Source organism: Sarcophilus harrisii, chromosome 3 (genome assembly GCF_902635505.1).
Source record: "Sarcophilus harrisii chromosome 3, mSarHar1.11, whole genome shotgun sequence".
Classification (NCBI taxonomy): domain Eukaryota; kingdom Metazoa; phylum Chordata; class Mammalia; order Dasyuromorphia; family Dasyuridae; genus Sarcophilus; species Sarcophilus harrisii.
In genome coordinates, this window is record NC_045428.1 from 558,946,471 (window position 1) to 558,965,004 (window position 18,534).

General features: G+C 39.9%; 1 protein-coding gene across 1 annotated transcript in view; it reads left to right on the forward strand.

The window, feature by feature from the left end:
- The first annotated feature begins 11,901 nt into the window (after positions 1-11,901).
- MYOM3 (myomesin 3) overlaps positions 11,902-18,534 on the forward strand; it is a 74,041-nt gene continuing 67,408 nt past the window's right edge. The window contains exons 1-4 of the mRNA XM_031962595.1: positions 11,902-12,015; positions 13,379-13,456; positions 14,979-15,138; positions 17,918-18,075. Of these exons, the coding sequence (XP_031818455.1) occupies positions 11,909-12,015; positions 13,379-13,456; positions 14,979-15,138; positions 17,918-18,075 (503 nt within the window). The 5' untranslated portion in view covers positions 11,902-11,908. The remainder of the gene's footprint in view (positions 12,016-13,378; positions 13,457-14,978; positions 15,139-17,917; positions 18,076-18,534) is intronic.

Sequence of the window (18,534 nt, forward strand, 5' to 3'; positions counted from 1 at the left end):
TCTTTATTTTTTTCTATTTTTTTTTTGGTTGTATAAGTATATTAATTTTTGAAATACACATTTCTCTATGAATCATGTTGAGAGAAAAAAATCAGTACAAAAGGAAAATGCCACAGGAGACACAAAAACAGAAAAAAAGAAATGAACATAGCAGATGTTAATTTACATTCACTCTCCATAGTTCTCTTTCTGGATGCAGATGGCATTTTCTATCCAAAGTGTGTTGGCATTGCCTCAGATCACTGAATCACTGAGAAGAACCAAGTCTTTCACAGTTGATCATCATGCAATTTTTCTATTACTGGTTCTGTTTGTTTCACTTAGCATCAGTTCATGTAAATCCAGGCCTTTCTAAAATTAGCTTGTTCATCAATTTTTTACAGAACAATAACATTGCCTTCATATACCACAACTTGTTCAGCTGATGGGCATCTACTTTTTTCCCAATTCTTCGCTATCACAAAAAAGAGCTGCTACAAACATTTTTGCACATGTTCTCCCTTTCTCTCCTTTATAGGATTTCCTTGGGATACAAACCCAGTAGTGTTACTGCTGGTCAAAGGGTATGTGCACAGTTTGATAGCCCTTTGCACATAGTTTCAAATTGCTCTCCAGAATGATTGGATCATTTCACAACTCCACCAACAATGCATTGATGTCCCAGTTTTCCACATCCCCTCCAACATTTATCACTATCTTTTCCTGTCATTTTAGCCAATATAAGAGGTGTATAGTGGTGCCTCAGAGTTGTCTTAATTTGCATTTCTCTAATCAAGAGTGTTTTAGAGCATTTTTTTCCATGACTATAGATGACTTTAATTTCATCATCTGAAAATTGACTGTTCATATCCTTTGACCACTTATCAATTGGGGAATGACTTGTATTCTTATAAATTTGACACAGTTATATATTTTACAACATATAACCTTTATCAACTTTTATCAGAAACACTGACTGTAAAAAAAAAAAAAAAATTTGCCAGCTTTGTACTTCCCTTTAATCTTGTTTGTGTTGGTTTTGTTTGTGCAAAATTTTTTAAAATTTAAACATAATCAAAGTTATCCATTTTGAATTCTATAATGTATTCTAGTTCTTCTTTGGTCATAAATTCTTCCCTTCTCCAAAGATCTGATAGGTAGATAGATTATCTCTTGCTCTCCTAATTTGCTTATGGCATCAGCCTTTATGCCCAAATCATGTATATCCATTTTAACTTTATTTTAATATGGTGTGTGAAATATAGGTCTATTCCAAATTTCTGAGATTATTTTCCAGTTTTCCCCAGCAATTTTTGTGAAATAGTGAGCTTTTATCCCAGAAACTGGAGTTTGGGAGTTTATCAAATATTATATTACTATAGTCACTGATTATTATGTCAAACTACATGAAACCAAGCCTCTGAATATAGTCTGATGGAATGAAACCACTCTCCAGCTCACTATAGATTGGAAAACCTTTAAGAAAGTTCAGTATCATTGGAGCGAAAAGGGTATTCAGTTCAGCTCAGACAGAGTCTGGGAAAGCCAGATCTTAATCCTAGCAAATCAGCAACTTAGACCCTCAGTCTTGGCTCGGTAGAGGAGCAGGCCATTGAGCAGCCTTCAGCCCCCCTCAGAAGGCAAATTCTTGGAAACCAGACTGTTTCCAAGAAAAAACAGACAAAGCTTCCCCCTGCCCACATAAGAGGCCCCTAGGCTCAAAACCAAGGCTCAAAGCTGCATGGGAATCTTGAGATAGTGCCCCCTTTACCTTAAGAGCAGAACTTGATCATAAAAGTAAAAAAAAAAAAAGAAAAAAAGAAATACAAAAAAAGAAAAGGAAAGAAAGTGAGCAAGAAACAGAAATTAATCTTGATCATAGAAAGCTACTATAGTGACAGAGAAGACTAAAACACCAACTCAGATGAGAACAAAATGTCCAACAGAGAAATCCCAAAGAGTGATATGAATTGCTCTCAAGCCCAAAGAGACTTATTGAAAGTGCTCATAAAAGATTTTAAAAGGCAAATAAAAGAGGTAAAAGAAAAACATGAGAAAAAAAAATGAGATATATGCAACAGCTTGGAAAAGGAAGGCAATTCCTTAAAAAATACAATTGGCCAAATGCAAAAAAAAAATCCACTGAAGAAAACAATACCTTCAAAAGTAGAATTAGTCAAGTGAAAAAAGAGACAAAAACGAACAGAAGAAAATCACACATTAAAAACTAGAATGGGGCAAATTAGCAAAAGCTAATGACTCTATGAAATATCAAAAATCAGTCAAACAAATTAAAAAGATTGAAAAATGGAAGAAAATTTAAAATACCTCATTGGAAAAAAACGGCCAAACTGGAAAATAGATCCAGGGGAGACAACTTAAAAATCACTGAGCTACTTGAAGTCTATGACCCAAAAAAGAACCTGGACACCATTCTTCAAGAGATCATCAAAGAAAACTGCCCTGATATACTAGAAACATAAGGGGAAATAGTCATTGAAAAAATTCATCCATCACCTCCAGAAAGAGATCCCACAAGAAAAAATAGAAGGAGAAAGGAAAGAAAAGAGAGGGGCTGGATAGAAGGGAGGGCAGAAACACTAGGAGAAAGGAGTAAGAGAAGGGGGAGGGGTAATAGAAGATAGGGCAAGTGGTGTGTGTGTGTGTGTGTCTGTCTGTGTGTGTGTGTGTCTGTGTGTGTGTGTGTGTGTGTGTGTGAGAGAGAGAGAGAGAGAGAGAGAGAGAGAGAGAGAGAGAGAGAGAGAGAGAAATGAGGGCAAGGTATTTAACTTTCCTGAGTCTTAGTTTCCTCATTTGTGAAATAAGGGGATTAGGCCTGATGGGGCCCTTTCTAGCTCTAAATCTGATTAATCCAACAGAGGGAAAAGTAACTGTCTCCCAAAGTATGAGTTAATTGCTAAACTTACAACAGAATTGTCAAAGTATCCCATCCCCTTGGTCCCCTTCAACTGATCCTAACTCCAAAATCACAGCCATAGGAACATCTTGGCCCTCCTTTAAGGATGCCTTCATTCTGGAGAAGCTAAGGGAGATTAGGGTGGTGGGGAGGCAATTCAGCTTCTCTTACCAATGAGGCTATTTCTGCTCCCTAGAGTTCTTTAGTCACATGGGGATTGGCCCAGTTGGATGGGCAGGAATCTCTGGAGGCAAACATAGGATTCATAGATTGACATCCAGGAGGGACTTCATAGGTCATTTATTCTTTCCCCCACTCTGTGCACAGAAAATTGACTGACAAAAAGGGAAAAACACTTTCCCACAGTCATACTATATGTGAAAGTGATGACACTGGGATTGGAGTCAAGTCTGACACTTTCCCAGGATAGAAAAAAGTTTTGTCCCCTAAAAAGTGGGGTTAAAGTCCCCCCCAAATCAATGGGGAGGAGCTTGAGAAAAGAACCAAATAGAGACAGAGTAAGAGGCACCATTATCTCAGTGGAGCCAAACCCCCCAGCCCTTCTTTTGTATATGTTTGGGGGGAGGAGGAGGTTTAGTGGCCAAATTTCTAATTCTATTTGATACGACTCTTCCAAGATCCTTTCTAGTTCCAATATTCTGTATTCTAACATTTCATGTCCTCCAGATCCTTCTACCTCTGACAATTTGTGTTTTAAGGTCCCTTCTGGTCCCACCATCTGTGACTAATATTTCAGCTGCCATTACTCCCAGGACCTGGAAAATCCAAGGACTAGAGCAATGGCCAAGGATCATTCCATGTCACTGCCTTACCTTCTCCTTCCACAACTTTGAAAGCCAGCCTTCAGGCTGTAGCAGGGGGACCTGATGTTATTGCCTGACTCTTCTCTTTCCCTCCCCTGAAACATTAAGCCTTGGACGGAGCCATTGGAGGTACAAGCTGTCCCCTGCTTACAAAGGGCTTGTCTTTCAAGAGCTCTTTTGTCAGTCTTTTGGAATTCATAGTAACAATGTTATAAATGTTCCTTTGGTTCCCAGGATAGCTCCAAAGACCAACTTAACCCATTGAGACTCAGAGAAAATATAAAAGAAAACACTAGCACTGTAATCCTTGTAATGAATAAAAACACCTGGCATTATATTAACAATGAGAGTTTTGAGAAATCCTGCAAATTAATGTTTGAGAAAAACAGATAGTGAAGATGCTCTTAAGCCTAGAAGGAATCTTAGAAACTCCCCAGTCCAGGAATTACCCCATTTTGTTTATGTCATAGACCTCTCTTAATTCTTTGAAATCTCTGCTCCCTTTTTCAGAATAATGTTTTTTTTTAATCTGTAGGATTTCAAGGAAAACAAATAAATTGAAATACAAATATATTGAAATAGTTGTCAAAATATTTGTTTAAAAAAAACAAACAAACAAGTTTACAGACCTTGGGTGAATATCCCTTCCTGAACCAGCCACTTCATTTTATATGTGAATAAATTAGGCCCTGGGAAATGACAAGATTTGTGCAAGATCACACAGGTAGAATTTGAACAGAGATTCTCTGATTCCCAAACTAAAGTTCTATCTGTTTACTAATGGCATATCAGGGCTTCCAAAGGCTAATTTTTAGGATTCATAAGCCCCAACCTATATCTTCAAGGCATTCACTCTAGAAATGGAAAGAAAGTGCCTTACACAGAAGTGCCAGAAGTGGTGAAGAGAAAGAGATAATAAATCAGTGAGGAGAAAAATGGAAAACCAGACATTTCTTGGGTTTTAATTTACATCAGATTTGAAGTCAGAGGACTTGAACTTCAATCCCAACCATGTCACCATGCAGTACAATAGCAGGTAAGTCTCATAAACTATCTAAATCTTCCTTGTCTTCAAAATGGTGATCTCAATATTTCCCAAATGACCATTTTGGGAGCCTTATGGATGTTATAAATTTACATTTTTGTTAGCATTTAAAGTCTTGCAAAGCATTTGATAGATTCTCCTGCTACTTGAGAAGAGGGGAAGACTAGAAAGATGTGAGCAAGATGAATTGAGAGGTGGTGGAATGGTCAAAGAATAGTCATTAATGGTTCAGTTGTCACCTTAAAAGGAAGTCTTAGGATAGCTAGGTAGTACTGGGCTTGAAGTTGGGAAAACTCATCTTGAGTTCAATTCTGGGTTGAGACACTAATTGTATGAACCTGGACAAGTCACTTAACTCTGCCTCAGTTTCCTCATCTGTAAAATGAGCTGGAGAAAGAAATGATATACCACCCCAGTATCTTTGTCAAGAAAACCCAAATGGGGTCACAAAGTGACAAAGTCAGAAAGGACTGAGAAATGACCCAACAACAAAGAAGGAAGTCTTACATTGAACAAAGTTAATAATTAGAGAAATGTCCATTAATTCAGCTTTGAGATTCTACCTCATACATGTCAGATTGGCAAAGATGCTAAAAAAGGGAAAATAACAAATATTGAAAGAGGCTGGAAGAAAACAGGCACATTGATGTACTGTTAGTAGAGCTTTGAAATGACCCATCCATTCTTGGAATGGAATTTGGAGCAGTGCCTCCAAAGTTACTCACTTATGCATACCCTTTGAAATCATAATATCACTACTAAACCCATGCCCCTGAGATAAATAAAAAAGTAGGAAAGGACCCATGTGTATAAAAATAATGAAAGAACTTTTTTTGGTATGGTAGTGTGGGTGCTCATCAATTGTAAAATAACTGAACAAAATACATGTGAATGGGGTGGAATATTATTAAGCTGCAAAAAAAACAATGAAGGGTTTAGTTTAGGAGAAAACTGGTAAGACTTGTATGAACTGATACAAAGTGAAATGAACAGACCCAGGAGAACAATTGATACAATTATAGTAACATTGTAAAGACAAATACATGGTAACATTATAAAGGCAAACTTAAGACCAACTATGATTCCAGAGGATGGGTGAAGATTTTTATTCATTTCCTGACAGAGAGGTGGTAGATTCAGAGTAAAATAAGATATAGGGTTTTTAAAAAATATAACAAATTTGGATATTCATTATGCTTGCTTATACATATTTGTTACCAGTTTCTTTTTTTTTTTTTCTTCTTTTCTTCTTCTTTTTTTTTAATGCAAGGGCAAGGGAAGATATAGAAAGGAAATTAAATAGATTTTTGTCCATTAAAAAAATTAAATTAAACTCCTAAAATAAAAATAAGGGGGTTGGACTAGATAGTCTCAGGTATCTCTTCCAGCTCCGTGTTCTATTAACAAGGACCACTGAACTTGGAAGGACCTTGGAGATTGTCTAATCCAGCCTCCCTAGCTTTGTAGATGAGAAAAGTGAGATTTAGAGAAGAGGATCATGGAGATAAGCATGTAATAGAGACAAGACTTGAACTCATAGCCTCTAGCTCCCAAACCAGTACTCAATCCATTGTGCCATGGTGACCTCCTTCCCTCCCATTCTGGTACACTTTCTCTTCTATCTGTGGGATGGCAGCCAGGGCTGAGAGCAGACCAACATTCCCAGAGAACCCTTGGGGACTGCTCACACCTGTTTCTGGAGCTGGCTGAAGGCCAGCTGGGGCCAGAGCAGTTCCTATATTCTCGCCCCCTTAGAAACTCCCCCCTCCCATCTCTTAGATACTTCTCATCCATTGTCATAGCACGATCCAGGCTGGTGCTATATTTAAGACATCTCTACTGTGCCCAGAACGCATTCTTCCGCTCCCAACTGTTGTCCTGTGCCGTGGACAAGAAGAGAAGAGACTGAGACCTCCCTCTCTTTTCTAATTTTCAGCGATTCTGAGACCTCTGTGAGTCAGACTTTGGGAATTGGTTGGATGTTGGGATATCCCAAGAGAGTAAGCTCTTCTACTAGAGCTGAGCTTTCTGATGGGGAAATGCATCGGGAACAATTTCTTTTCATTGGGACTGTTAGACTGCTTGTGTGTTTGATAAATGTGGGGGACAGGGATGTGGGAACAAGGGTCTGGCCCACCTGAGAACTATGGCAGTAAACTCAAGCCAAATACATAGTGGTTGTTGTGAACATCCCTAGGTACCCCCCACTTATATTGATCTCTGGGAAGCAGCATGGTTCCAGCTCTCATAATTAACTGTGTGTAACCAGGGACAAGGCACATCTTTATCTCTCTTAAGCCTGGGTTTCCTCATCTATAACAGGTGGACAATAATACTTAAATCTCTCACTTCACAGAACTTGTGAGGAAAGGCATTTTGCAAACCAGAAAACACTCTAAAACATGAACAATAATTATAATAGTAATTAATAATCATAATAATTGTCTGAACATTGATGTGGGATCCAAAGATTGAGTTGGAGCTTGTATAGAGAAAAAGAATGAGAAACCTCAGGGTCTTTTTCATCCCAAACTCCTAGGAGCCATTGTTAGGGAGGTTGTCCAAGTCAACTGGAGAAGGTGCTTCGGGAACTAGCAGACCTTCCCCACCATCCAGAATGGAGGAGGGGAAGTAAAGAATATTTATTAAGCACCTATGTGCCAGACTCTGTGCTAAATGCTTTACAGAAATGGTCTTAAGACAAAGTTTTATAGGTATGAATTTTGAAAATTATCCATATATTTTGAAAATAAAAAGTTTAATTGAAAAACAAAAATGGTCTTATTTGATGCTCACAACAATCCTAGGAGATATGTGCTAAATAAAATAGCTACATAGGCATGAACTTTCAGAGAGAGTGTGTGACTGTTCCAAGAGCCCTCCACACCCAAGGGACTTGAGGTTCCTCTCCAGGCTGGCTCATTTATTTATTCCCTCAGACATCCTGGGTAAATAATTCCAGTTTACTGCAATTTACCTGATCCTCAATAAAAGAAAGAGGTTGGGCTAGACAATATGTAAAATCTCTCCAAGCTTTAATTTCCCCTCTTAAATCAAAAGACAGTGACTGTGGCTGTGACCACAAGCCTTGCATTTCATGGAATTGTAGATGGGACCTGGGAAAAGTGGATCTCTCAGAGATAAGATTATCTGAGGGGAAGGGCCCAGGGCTCTAGCTCCAGCTCTGTAATCAATTCATAGTATGACTTTGGCCAAGCCACTTAACTTGTCTGGTTTTCAATTTCCATCAGCAAAACTGGGCAGCAAGATGGGATAGAAAGTCTAGATGTGGGGTGAGCACCCAGGGTTGGGCTCTACCATTTACAGCAAGTTGTTGTTCAGTCACTTTAGCCATGTCCAACTCTTTGTGACCTTATTTGGAATTTTCTTGGCAAAGATACAGGAGTAGCTTACCATTTCTTTCTCCAGCTCATTTTACAGAAGAGGAAACTGAGGTAAACAGGCTGAAGTGTACTTGCCCAGCTAATAAGTCTAAGTCTCAACTTAGAGTTGAAAGATTGTCTCTTTTGATAAAATGTCATCCCCTTGGGGGCAGAAATTATTTCATTTCTGTCTTTGTATTCCCAGTACCTATAGAACAGAGTTTTGCCATAATAGGCACTTAGCAAATACTCTTTTTTTTTTTTTTGCTGAGGCAATTGGGGTTAAATGACTTGCCCAGGGTCACACAGCTAGGAAGTGTTAAATATCTGAGATCAGATTTGAACTCAGGTCCTCCTGACTTTAGGACTAGTGTTCTATCCATTGTACCAGCTAGCTGCCCCTTGAACAAATACTTTTAATTGACTGGCAATTCCATAAATGTTACCAAAAAATACTTTCTTCTTAACAAAACAGGAAGTGCAAGTCTGATTATGCCTGTTTTATAGATAAGGAGCCCAAAGCTCTGAGCAGGCGCCCTATCCACTTTCTCCAGAGATATACCTTATATCACACCCCTTTCCTGTTTCTGAAAAGGGGCCCCTAAAGAAAGGTCTATTCAAAAGGAATTGGGGCTTTGGTCTTGGGAGAGCAGGAGAAGGAGAGGAAGAAGAGCAGAGAGACTGCAAATCTATTCCAATTTAATCTCCCAGCCATCAGTCAGCGTCCTAAAAAAAATTGATGGCTCATTCCCTCTAAGCCAGCTCTTGCTGCTGGCAGTTGTGAGAGCTGAAGGCTGGGAGCCAGTCCCTGCCTTGTTAATTAGAATGAGAGAATCCAGGCAAAAGGCGCCAGAGGTGGGGGAAGGACAGGTGCCCAGAGCGATAACCCTTTTCCTGCTGGAAAAAAGGCTCCTGAGATTCTGTAAAACAAGAGGGAAAGAGAGGATCATGTGCCCTCGGAGTTTCAGCCCAGTTCGGACATTCTCTGCTATGTTTCTTCCAGCATTTTAAGGAGTTAAACATAAGAGGCACTTAAGAGCCTGTTGAATTTAATCAAATGAGTCTATAAGTGTTTCCTTGCTCCATTTGGGGCCCTAAGCCATATGGGCACTTTGGCTAAGGGAAAAGGCTCATCTGTTCAGCTAAAGCCGGGCATGAAGTCAAAGGAATGGACTTCCAGGCCCAAGGGCCCAGAGAACAATTCTTAGTCCCCATCATGATACCCTGATGAAAGGACACTCCTGTAAGGGGCCCTAAAGGGACCAACAGGACTCAAGGAAGAGAAAGATGAATCTTTCTCCTTCACCACAGGGCCTGCCAGTATGCAGCAACTCTCTACTCTGGGATTCATCACTTACTAAAATGTTCCCTTATGAAAAGGGAATGGAGGATTTAACATTTAATCTGGAGGTAATGGGACACCATCAGAGTAGGGAGAAGTGGGGACCTGGTCACACCTACAATTTAGGAGAAACATTTTGTTGATTGAATGAAAGATGGATTTGGAGTGGGGAGAGACCCTGTGGCAGGCAGACCTACCAACAGGTAATTTCTATAGTCCTGTGAGGGCTGATGAGGGCCCTTACCTCCTCAGAGCCTTAGTTCTCATCTATGAACTGAGCATAATCAGATGTGCATTTCCTGCTTCATTAGGAAGAAAGTGGTTTTTGTCAACTTCATAGAATCACCAACCAATCAAAAGCATTTGTTCAGTGCTTATTGTGGCAAGACACTGTTCTATAAGTACTGAGAATACTAGGCATGTACAAGTGTCTGAAGAGAGAAGGGAGTGCGTTGGAGAGATGGTGCAGAGGTAAAATCGACAAATCTTGGCAATAACTTGAATATGGAGGTAAAAGAAAGTGGGGAGTCCAGGATGACTCCTGGGTTGGGAGCCCTCTTCAGTACAATAAGTAGGCCAGCCTAGATTTACCTCTAAAGTTCCTTCTAATTTGAATTCTATGATCCTATGGCTTCCTCAAGTTTACAGTATATAACGGATCCAGGACTGGAACCCAGGCCTTTTAAAACACATTTAAAAATTTCTTTGGGGTTTGTGTGACCTTTGTTTCCATTTTTCTTCATCTCTCAGAGACAAGTTAGATGGGGAAGTGGATGCTGAGTCTGGAATCAGGAAGGCCTGAGTTCACATCCAGTCTCAGATACTTACTTAGCTGCATGACTGATTTCACCTATGTCAGTTTCCTCACCTGTAAAATGGGGATACTAATAGCACATATCCCAATATATCTCAATAGCACATGTAATGTAATATTTTTATGGTGCTTAGAACAATGTCTGGCACATTGGTGCTTAATGCTTGCTCTCTCTTAAAACCATCTTGTGACAAAAAAGGGGAAAAGTTCAGCAAAACTAACAGTATATGCCAGTGTCCAGATGTATAGTCTCCCCCCATGTGCAGAGAAAGAAGGGGGGTATACTCTACCATCTCTTTGGGGCCACTTATAATTTCACAGAAATCCCTATTAGCAGGGGTTTTTTTCAGTGATGTTGGAATCATTAGGTATATTATTTTCCTGTTTGTTTATGTCGCTTTGTTCAGATCATTCTTTCCATGCTTCTCTATTTGTCCTCATCATGTTGGTATTTCTTACAACATTTTCATATTTTCTTTTCAAAATTCATTTTCAAAATCTTTGTATTTCCATATGCTCAGGGATCCCAATTTGTTCTCCAGTTGATGGCTTTTGATCCCTTTTTTTGAACCCAGTTTTGACTTCACATTCAGTGTTCCTTTCCCTATACAAGCATAATGGAATGTTTGGAGAACAAAGTGTTTCCCAGGCTTTCCAAGGCTACAACAGCTGTTGCTTTTCTATTTTTTATGAGGACCTAGAATATACCCTCCTCGAGAGCAAGGATTCTTTACATTTTGTCTTTGAAACCCTGACACAGTGCCTAAACATAGTAAGCCTTTAGAATAAGGTTGCTGTTTGATTAATTCAATTAGCTTCTCCTCCTCCATAAAAGAGGCATAATCATCCCAGCTCCAGCACATTTGGGATATTTTTTTCACAGGTTGGGAAGGGGCATTATGGAGGCAGAACATTGTATGTACAGTCTGATTTGGTTGATGTTGAGTCAAGTTAAGTCAAGCACTTATCAAGCTCAATCTCTTGCATTGGTTAGTTTCGTTGTTTAGTCACTTTTCAGTTATGTACAACTCTCCCTAATCCCATTTGAGATTTTCTTGGCAGAGATATTGGAGTGGTTTGCTATGTCCTTCTCCCGCTCATTTTACAGATGAGGAAATTGAGGCAGAAAGGGTGAAGGGACTTGCCCAGAGTCACAAGGATAGTAAGTGTCTGAGGCTAGATTTGAACTTAGGAAGATGAGCGAGTCTTCCTGGTTCCAAGCCCATTACTGTTATTAACCTCACCACTTAGCTACTCCTTTGGTGAGTTTTACTGAACTTCCTTTTCTTTCTCTCTCTCTCTCTCTCTCTCTCTCTCTCTCTCTCTCTGTGTGTGTGTGTGTGTGTTTCTGTGTGTCTTTCCCTTTCTTATTCTTTGTGACAAAGATGACTTAGCCTGCCATGGCTTAGATTTTTAAGGGCTGGGTAAAGGAAGGGGGAAAGGAGATATTTATTTAGAATGAAAAGTAATCTAATAAAAAAAATCAAGATTTTAAAAAGGCAGGAGTGTTGTGAGAAGACAAATGGAAAAGTATTATTTCATGGGAGGGGTGTAGCATGGTTATTATGAGTATTCTGATCTCTCCCTTAAGGTTAGTAGGAGACATGGAGATACACCGGCTAGAACACAGAAGTCAGGAGGAACAGAAGGAAGAGAGGCAACGGAGTCTGCATATGTCCTCTGCCACCCAACGAAGAAAGTTCCATACAAGGTGAGGGGTGGCTGTGGGAAGGAACAACTTCTAAACTAGATTGATTGAAGGCTGCATTTCCAGATGCACGGGGCTGAGAGTCCCATAATCCTTTGCCCTGGTCAGCCCCACAGTGATATTACTGTGCCAGTGCTGGGTCCCACATTTTAGGATGGACACTGACAACTCAAAGAGTGTCCAGAAGAGAGTGACCAAAATGGTAAAAGGGTTGGTGACCAGTATGTCAAGAAAGGATCCCTCTGAAAGTGAAGAAACTTGGAACGTTTCTTTAAACTAACAAGCAAATAACTTGAAGAGGAAAGGGAGGGATAGAATATAATTATCTTCATGAATTTGCTATGTGGGAAAGGGACTGACTAGTTTTATTCTTCTTGGTCCCTGGGGTAAAATTTATACTAATGGATGGTAGTTCAAAAGAGATGGAGAAATGGAAGGACTTCCCAGTCATGAGAGCTGCCCCAAAGGGACAGGGGCTATCTCAGGAGGCAGCGGGTTCTTACTCAGTGGAGATCTTCAAGCTAACCAACATGTCAGCCATGTTAGAGAGAGGGTACCATCATTGGCCTTAGGTTTGCAAGAGAGTCTCTGAGATCACATCTGATTCTATCACTGTATGTGCCTGTGTTTGGGATCTGAGGGGAACTGGCAAAGCCTTGGGAGCACAAAGAACTGAGAGATGGAAGGAAAGCTCTCTTTCATTGTGCTACTATTTTCCTGGAGTGGGCCATCCCATGAATCTCCCCCTTACCTTCAGCCTTCCCTCATCCTTCTCCCATGTTGGGAGATATGGGATGCCACAGAGCAAGCAAAGAACAGATCCCCTAAATTCAAAGAGCTCCAAGTTTTGTGGAGATACAGTCTCTTCTCTGGGACACTCCTTTTTCTCAAGCACTGGGGTTGGAAGAGAGGGCAGATGACTTTAGGAATTAAACCAATCTTTTCTCTCTCTCTTTTTAAAACAATTCCTTAAACTATAATTCATTTAAAATAATACATAAAACTATGGGAAGATATGAAAGGTTTTTTTTTTAAAACAGATCATGAGAATAATGAGAATATACCATCATTTCCAACTTGAGACAAAAATACTAATAAAACATTTGTGTCTTAGATGTCTATACATTTCTGTTGTTCTTTTTTGTAAAATACTATGGGTTTTAGATGAGATTTATTCCTTATTTTGTAGTTAAAATTATGTTAAAAAGAGACCTCACAGGATAATAGAATTTTAGATCAGAAAAGGACTTTTGAAATAAGATAGTCCATTTGGATTCCCAGAAAACCATGTCTAATACCATCCACCCCTCTAGCTGGCTCTCTCTCCTCAGCTCTATTCATTTTCTTTTTTTTTTTCTTTCCTCAGTGAGGAAGAGGAACAAGTTAGCTCCCTGGATTATTCCATGGCAGCTGCCCTGGCCCTGACTGCTACAGATATATCCTGGTGAGCTGGGTTAACCTTCCAGAGAATCAGTGGCCCAGGAAAGGGGTCATTTGGTCTGTCTTTTCCTGCCTTCTCACTGAAGTTCCATACTCTGGGCTGTGCAAAGGGATCATTGTTAAGAATTTCACAGAGATACCTGGGGAAAATGGAGAGGGGAAGAGTAGAGAGTAGGAATATGGAGGAATAAAAAGATTTACATGTATTTTATATAAAGAGAAATCAAAGCATTGTCAGTAGTCATCCTGGGATCTATTAATTAATCAATTGAACATACTCATATAGTAAAGAAAAAAAAGACTAGGATTAATAATATGACAGAACAATGTCAAATGGAAGAAGTGTCTTAGAGTATAGGCTTTAGAGGAAGAAGAAGCCTTAGAATAAAAAAATCAGATTGGAAAACATTTTTTAGAGCTTAGAATCTTTAGAGCTAAATGACTCTCAAGAACATCGAATTTAAGAGCTAGGAAGAGTCTTGGAACATACAGTATCAGAACTGGGAGGGCCCTTAGAACTCAGGATGTCAGAGCTGGGAGGACCCTTAGGACCAGACTGTCAGAGCTGGGAGGGCCCTTAGAACCCAGGAGGTCAGAGCTGGGAGGGCTCTTAGAATACAGGATGTCAAAGCTGGGAGGGCCCTTAGAACCCAGGAGGGCCCTTAGAACCTCAGGATGTCAGAGCTGGGAGGGCCCTTAGAACCAGACTGTCAGAGCTGGGAGGGGGTCTTAGAACATGGGATGTCAGAGACTGAGAGGGCCCTTGGAACCCAAGATGTCAGATCTGGGAGGGCCTTTAGAATACAGTATGTCAAAGCTGGGAGGGCCCTTAGAACCCGGGATATCAAAGCTGGGAGGGCCCTTAGAACCCAGGATGTCAGAGCAGGAAGGGCCCTTAGAACCCGGGAGGTCAGAGCTGGGAGGACCCTTAGAACCCGGGAGGTCAGAGCCGGGAGGAACTAGGAGGGCCCTTAGAACTGAGAATGTCAGAGTTGGGAGGGGCTTTAAAAGGGAGACATTGGACTAGCTGACTTCTGTTGAACTCTGACTTTCTGTGTGTCATTGGCCAGAGGAGGCAATGATTTGCCCAAGATACTATAGGTAGGAAGTGGTCAAACTTTATACTTGATAATTCTGATGCCAGATACTGGGTTCTCTCCACTCTACTTGTTCATGCACATAAAAAGCTAAATTTGCAGCAGAGTATGTGGACAGCTAAGGAGGTTGGGCCATTCATGTAATGGAAATCTAGGGAAAGAGAGAGAAAAATTGGGATGATCAGGACAGTCTTCAAAAAGGAAGAGGTTGGAAATGAATTGAGACTTTCAAATGGGGAGGAATTAGCTAAGTGGACAGGAGAAGAAAAGGCAATTGAGTGACAGGAATGATATTGACAAATAGGATTATTGGGGTTCCCCCCAATCAACCTCAAAAAAACCACAGAGATAGAATGAACTTTTGGGCAGTTTGAGACCATGGGCAGACTAGATATTACTATTTAAGATGGAAATATTTCTCATTCTCAGGGAAGCCAAATTGAGGAGTGAGGTCTCTGTCCTGGAAGTGGAAAAACGTGGTGAGAAGCGAGTGGGTTTTGGGAATGACTGGGAGAAAACCGAAATCAGCATCCTGAATATCTGCCGCATGCTTCGGGAGAGAGTGGATCGGAAAGCGCTATGGCATAGGGTAAGCACGGGAACATAGGACCACAGAGCGCTCTGTGGTCCCCTGGAGCTCTGGCCTGAAAGACTGGCCATAAAACCTCTGAATCTCTTCATCCCCAGTCCTGTATTGTCATCTCAGAGAGTTCATAGAGTTGAGCATAGAGTTTGGAGGAGACCTTTTTATCATTTCTCTACTGATCAAAGAAACAAAGATCTCATATCCTAACTTTAGCAATGAGTCATATTACACATTTATGTCATCTTTCTATTTACTATTTATGTTTTTGAATCTACTTTTCAGATTATTTCCCCAGACAGAATGTAAGCTCCATAGAAACAAGAACCATTTCTTTCTTCTTTGTATCTTTAGTCCTCAGCACAATGTCTTGCACATCTGTCTGTTTTAGTCAATCTGTCACTTGACCAGCATAAGAAGCTCCCTCTTTCTCCCAATGCAGACTGATACCTACTCTGTCACCTAGAGTCTTATAGAGAGTTGCCTGAGACATGAAAAGGTGGTTAAGAGCCCAAGTCACAAAGCCAGTATGTATCAGCAACAGGTTTTGAACTTAAAACTTCCAGGCTAATCCTCTATCCATTCTGCCAAACTGCCTCCCCATTTGGCATAAAAAGGCACTTAATAAATGCTTGCTGATTGATTACATAATTATATTTCATGTATGTGTTTTAAATATGGTCAAGAATTTCCATTCAAGCAAGCAAATATTTATTTAGCATCTACTGTATAGAGGGCATTGAATTAAGCACTAATGGTACAAAAAAGGAAGAATCCATCTTCAGGGAATTCATATTCTACTTGGGGGAGGGGATAACATATACGTAAGGAAATAAACACGTTATATGTAAGGAGAAAATCATTTCAAGAGGAAAAAAGAGCGATCCACACTGCGTGGGAGTCAGGAAAGATGTCGTATGGGGGGCAGAAGAACTGAGTATTGGAGAAAATTAGGGATCCCAAGAGCTAGAAGCAATGAACAGAGACTTAAAACTTTAAATTCATTTCTTCTAATACCCTCATTTGACAGATAAGGAAACAGAGGCATAGAATAGTTAAGGGACTTTCCCAAGATCACACAAATGGAAATGATAGAGCCTGGGTCAGAAGCCATGTCCTCAGACTTAAAAGTCTTTCAAAATCCTCTTCCCATGGCACATTGTTCAACTCTGCTTCACTCTGTCCGATTTCAAGTCTTGTCCATATTTCCCTATAGCTTCTACATGTGTCCTTCTTTGAGACACAATGAAATTCTATTATATTCATATACACCCTTTATTCAACCATTTCCTCACATAGTTGTTCTTTGGGTTTGGTATTTTTGCAACCACATATAATATAGTTGGGAATGCTTTTTATAGGGATGGGTCTTTTCTTGCTATCATTAACTTCTCTAGGGTATAAACATCACACTGGGATCTAACATGAAGTATTTTTGTAGCTTTGCTGTGTAATTCTATATTCCTTCAAAAACAGACTGGTTTGTTTCTGGCTCCACCAAGCAAATGGTCTTTAGGACTGGCTTTCCCATGAACTCACTACATAACATTGGGTCTATTACTTCACAGTTCTCAGGCTCCGTTTTCTCATCAGTGAAATTAGATAGTGGAATTAGATTGCCTCTAACGATTCCTCCAGCTTTGGAGTTCGCGAGGCTTGACATCTGAGAGGACAAGTGTGTAGGAAATGGGGAATCTGGGAAGAGGCTGTCTCTGAGCATTTGCTCTGGAGGTCCCTGGTATTTGAGTTGAATAAAGGAGATGGAAACAGAATATGAGATCCGGAGGAACCTTAGAACAAATAATGTGAGAGATGAGAAGGGTCTTTAGGACATAGACTATGAAAACTAAAAGGAACCTCAGATTAGATGGGCTTCCTAGTCCAATATTCTTTCTATCAAAGGATACTTCCATTCTCTTTAGGAAGGATAGAATGGGAAAGATTTACATGAATTGATATAAAGTGAAATGAACAGATCCAGGAGGACATTGTAAACAGTAATAGCAACACTGTGTGATGATCAAGTATGAGTTCCTTAGCTATTCTCAGAAGTACAGTGATCTAAGACAATTTTGAAGGACTTAGTATAAAAATAGTTATCCACCTCCAGAGAAAGAACTGATGGGAGTCTGAATGTTTATCAAGCATCCTTTTTCTTTATTTTTTCTTGGAGTTTTCTGTCCGTGTTTTCTTTCATAATGGGACTAACATTGCAATTATATATTATACATTCTATATGTATACATATAACCTATGTCAAATTGCTTACCATTTTTAGGGAGGAGGGAAGAGAGGAAGAAAGGGAAAATTTTTTTCTTTATTTTTCTTGGAATTTTTTTCTGTGTTTTCTTTCACAACATAATTAACATTGCAATTGTATATTATAAATTGTATACGTATATACATATGCATATGCATAATCTATGTCAAATTGCTTATCATTTTGAGAGCAGAGAGGAAGAAAGAAAAAGAATTTGGAACTCAAAAAATTTTTAAATAACATAACAATTGTTTTTAACATAATTGGGAGAAAAGAAAATATTAATTTTAAAAAGGATGGAGTGAAAGGAGAAAGCATGAGAGTGATGTGGAAAGAATGGCACAGATGAAGAGAAGAAGAAGAGATAGTAGAGAAAAGAGTGGAAATAATCAGTAAACATTTATAAAGTGCCTACTGTGTACCAGGAACTATGCTAAGTGAGACATGGCTATATACAGGATTGCTGACCGTGGGCTGCAGGAGTCACAAGCTCTCTTATTTCTCTCTAACCCCCAACATTTCTAGACAGAAGACAAGATCCGTGAGGCTAAAGAATTGAGGGAGCTATGCTCCAGCCGGGGTCCTTTCTTCTGGATCCCTCTCCGCTCCCACACAATCTGGGAAAATGAATCTGTTTTGTTGACCTGTACTGTGTATGCGTCCCCTCCACCTCAAGTCATCTGGTAAGTAACAGTGAGTGTGTATGTGTTGGAGCTAGAGGAAGGGATACATGGAGCTCATTTGTTGGGGAATGAGTTCTAATCCTGATTCTGTGCTGAGCAACCTTAGGTCAGATGCTCACTCTCTCTGAGTCTCCATGCTGGGTGAAGCAGCAAGACAAGAATCCACAGTGTGATGTTTTCCCAGTGCTCTGGATCTCAGAGTCTCATAGGCTTGGAATAATACTCAATATGGAATGAAAAGGCAGACATTCTGATTCTGACTTTATTTATTACTACCCCTTGTGAATTTCAACAAGTTCACTTACTCTATCCTACCTTCAGCTTTTTCCTTTGCAAAATGAATGCTGGAAAAAAGATGGCTCCTTCTGGCTCTAAATCTTATGACATTATGCTCTTATGAATACCTCAGGGGCCTTCATTGTCCTAGATTTTAGCCATTTTTGGTTTGGATCTCTTTGG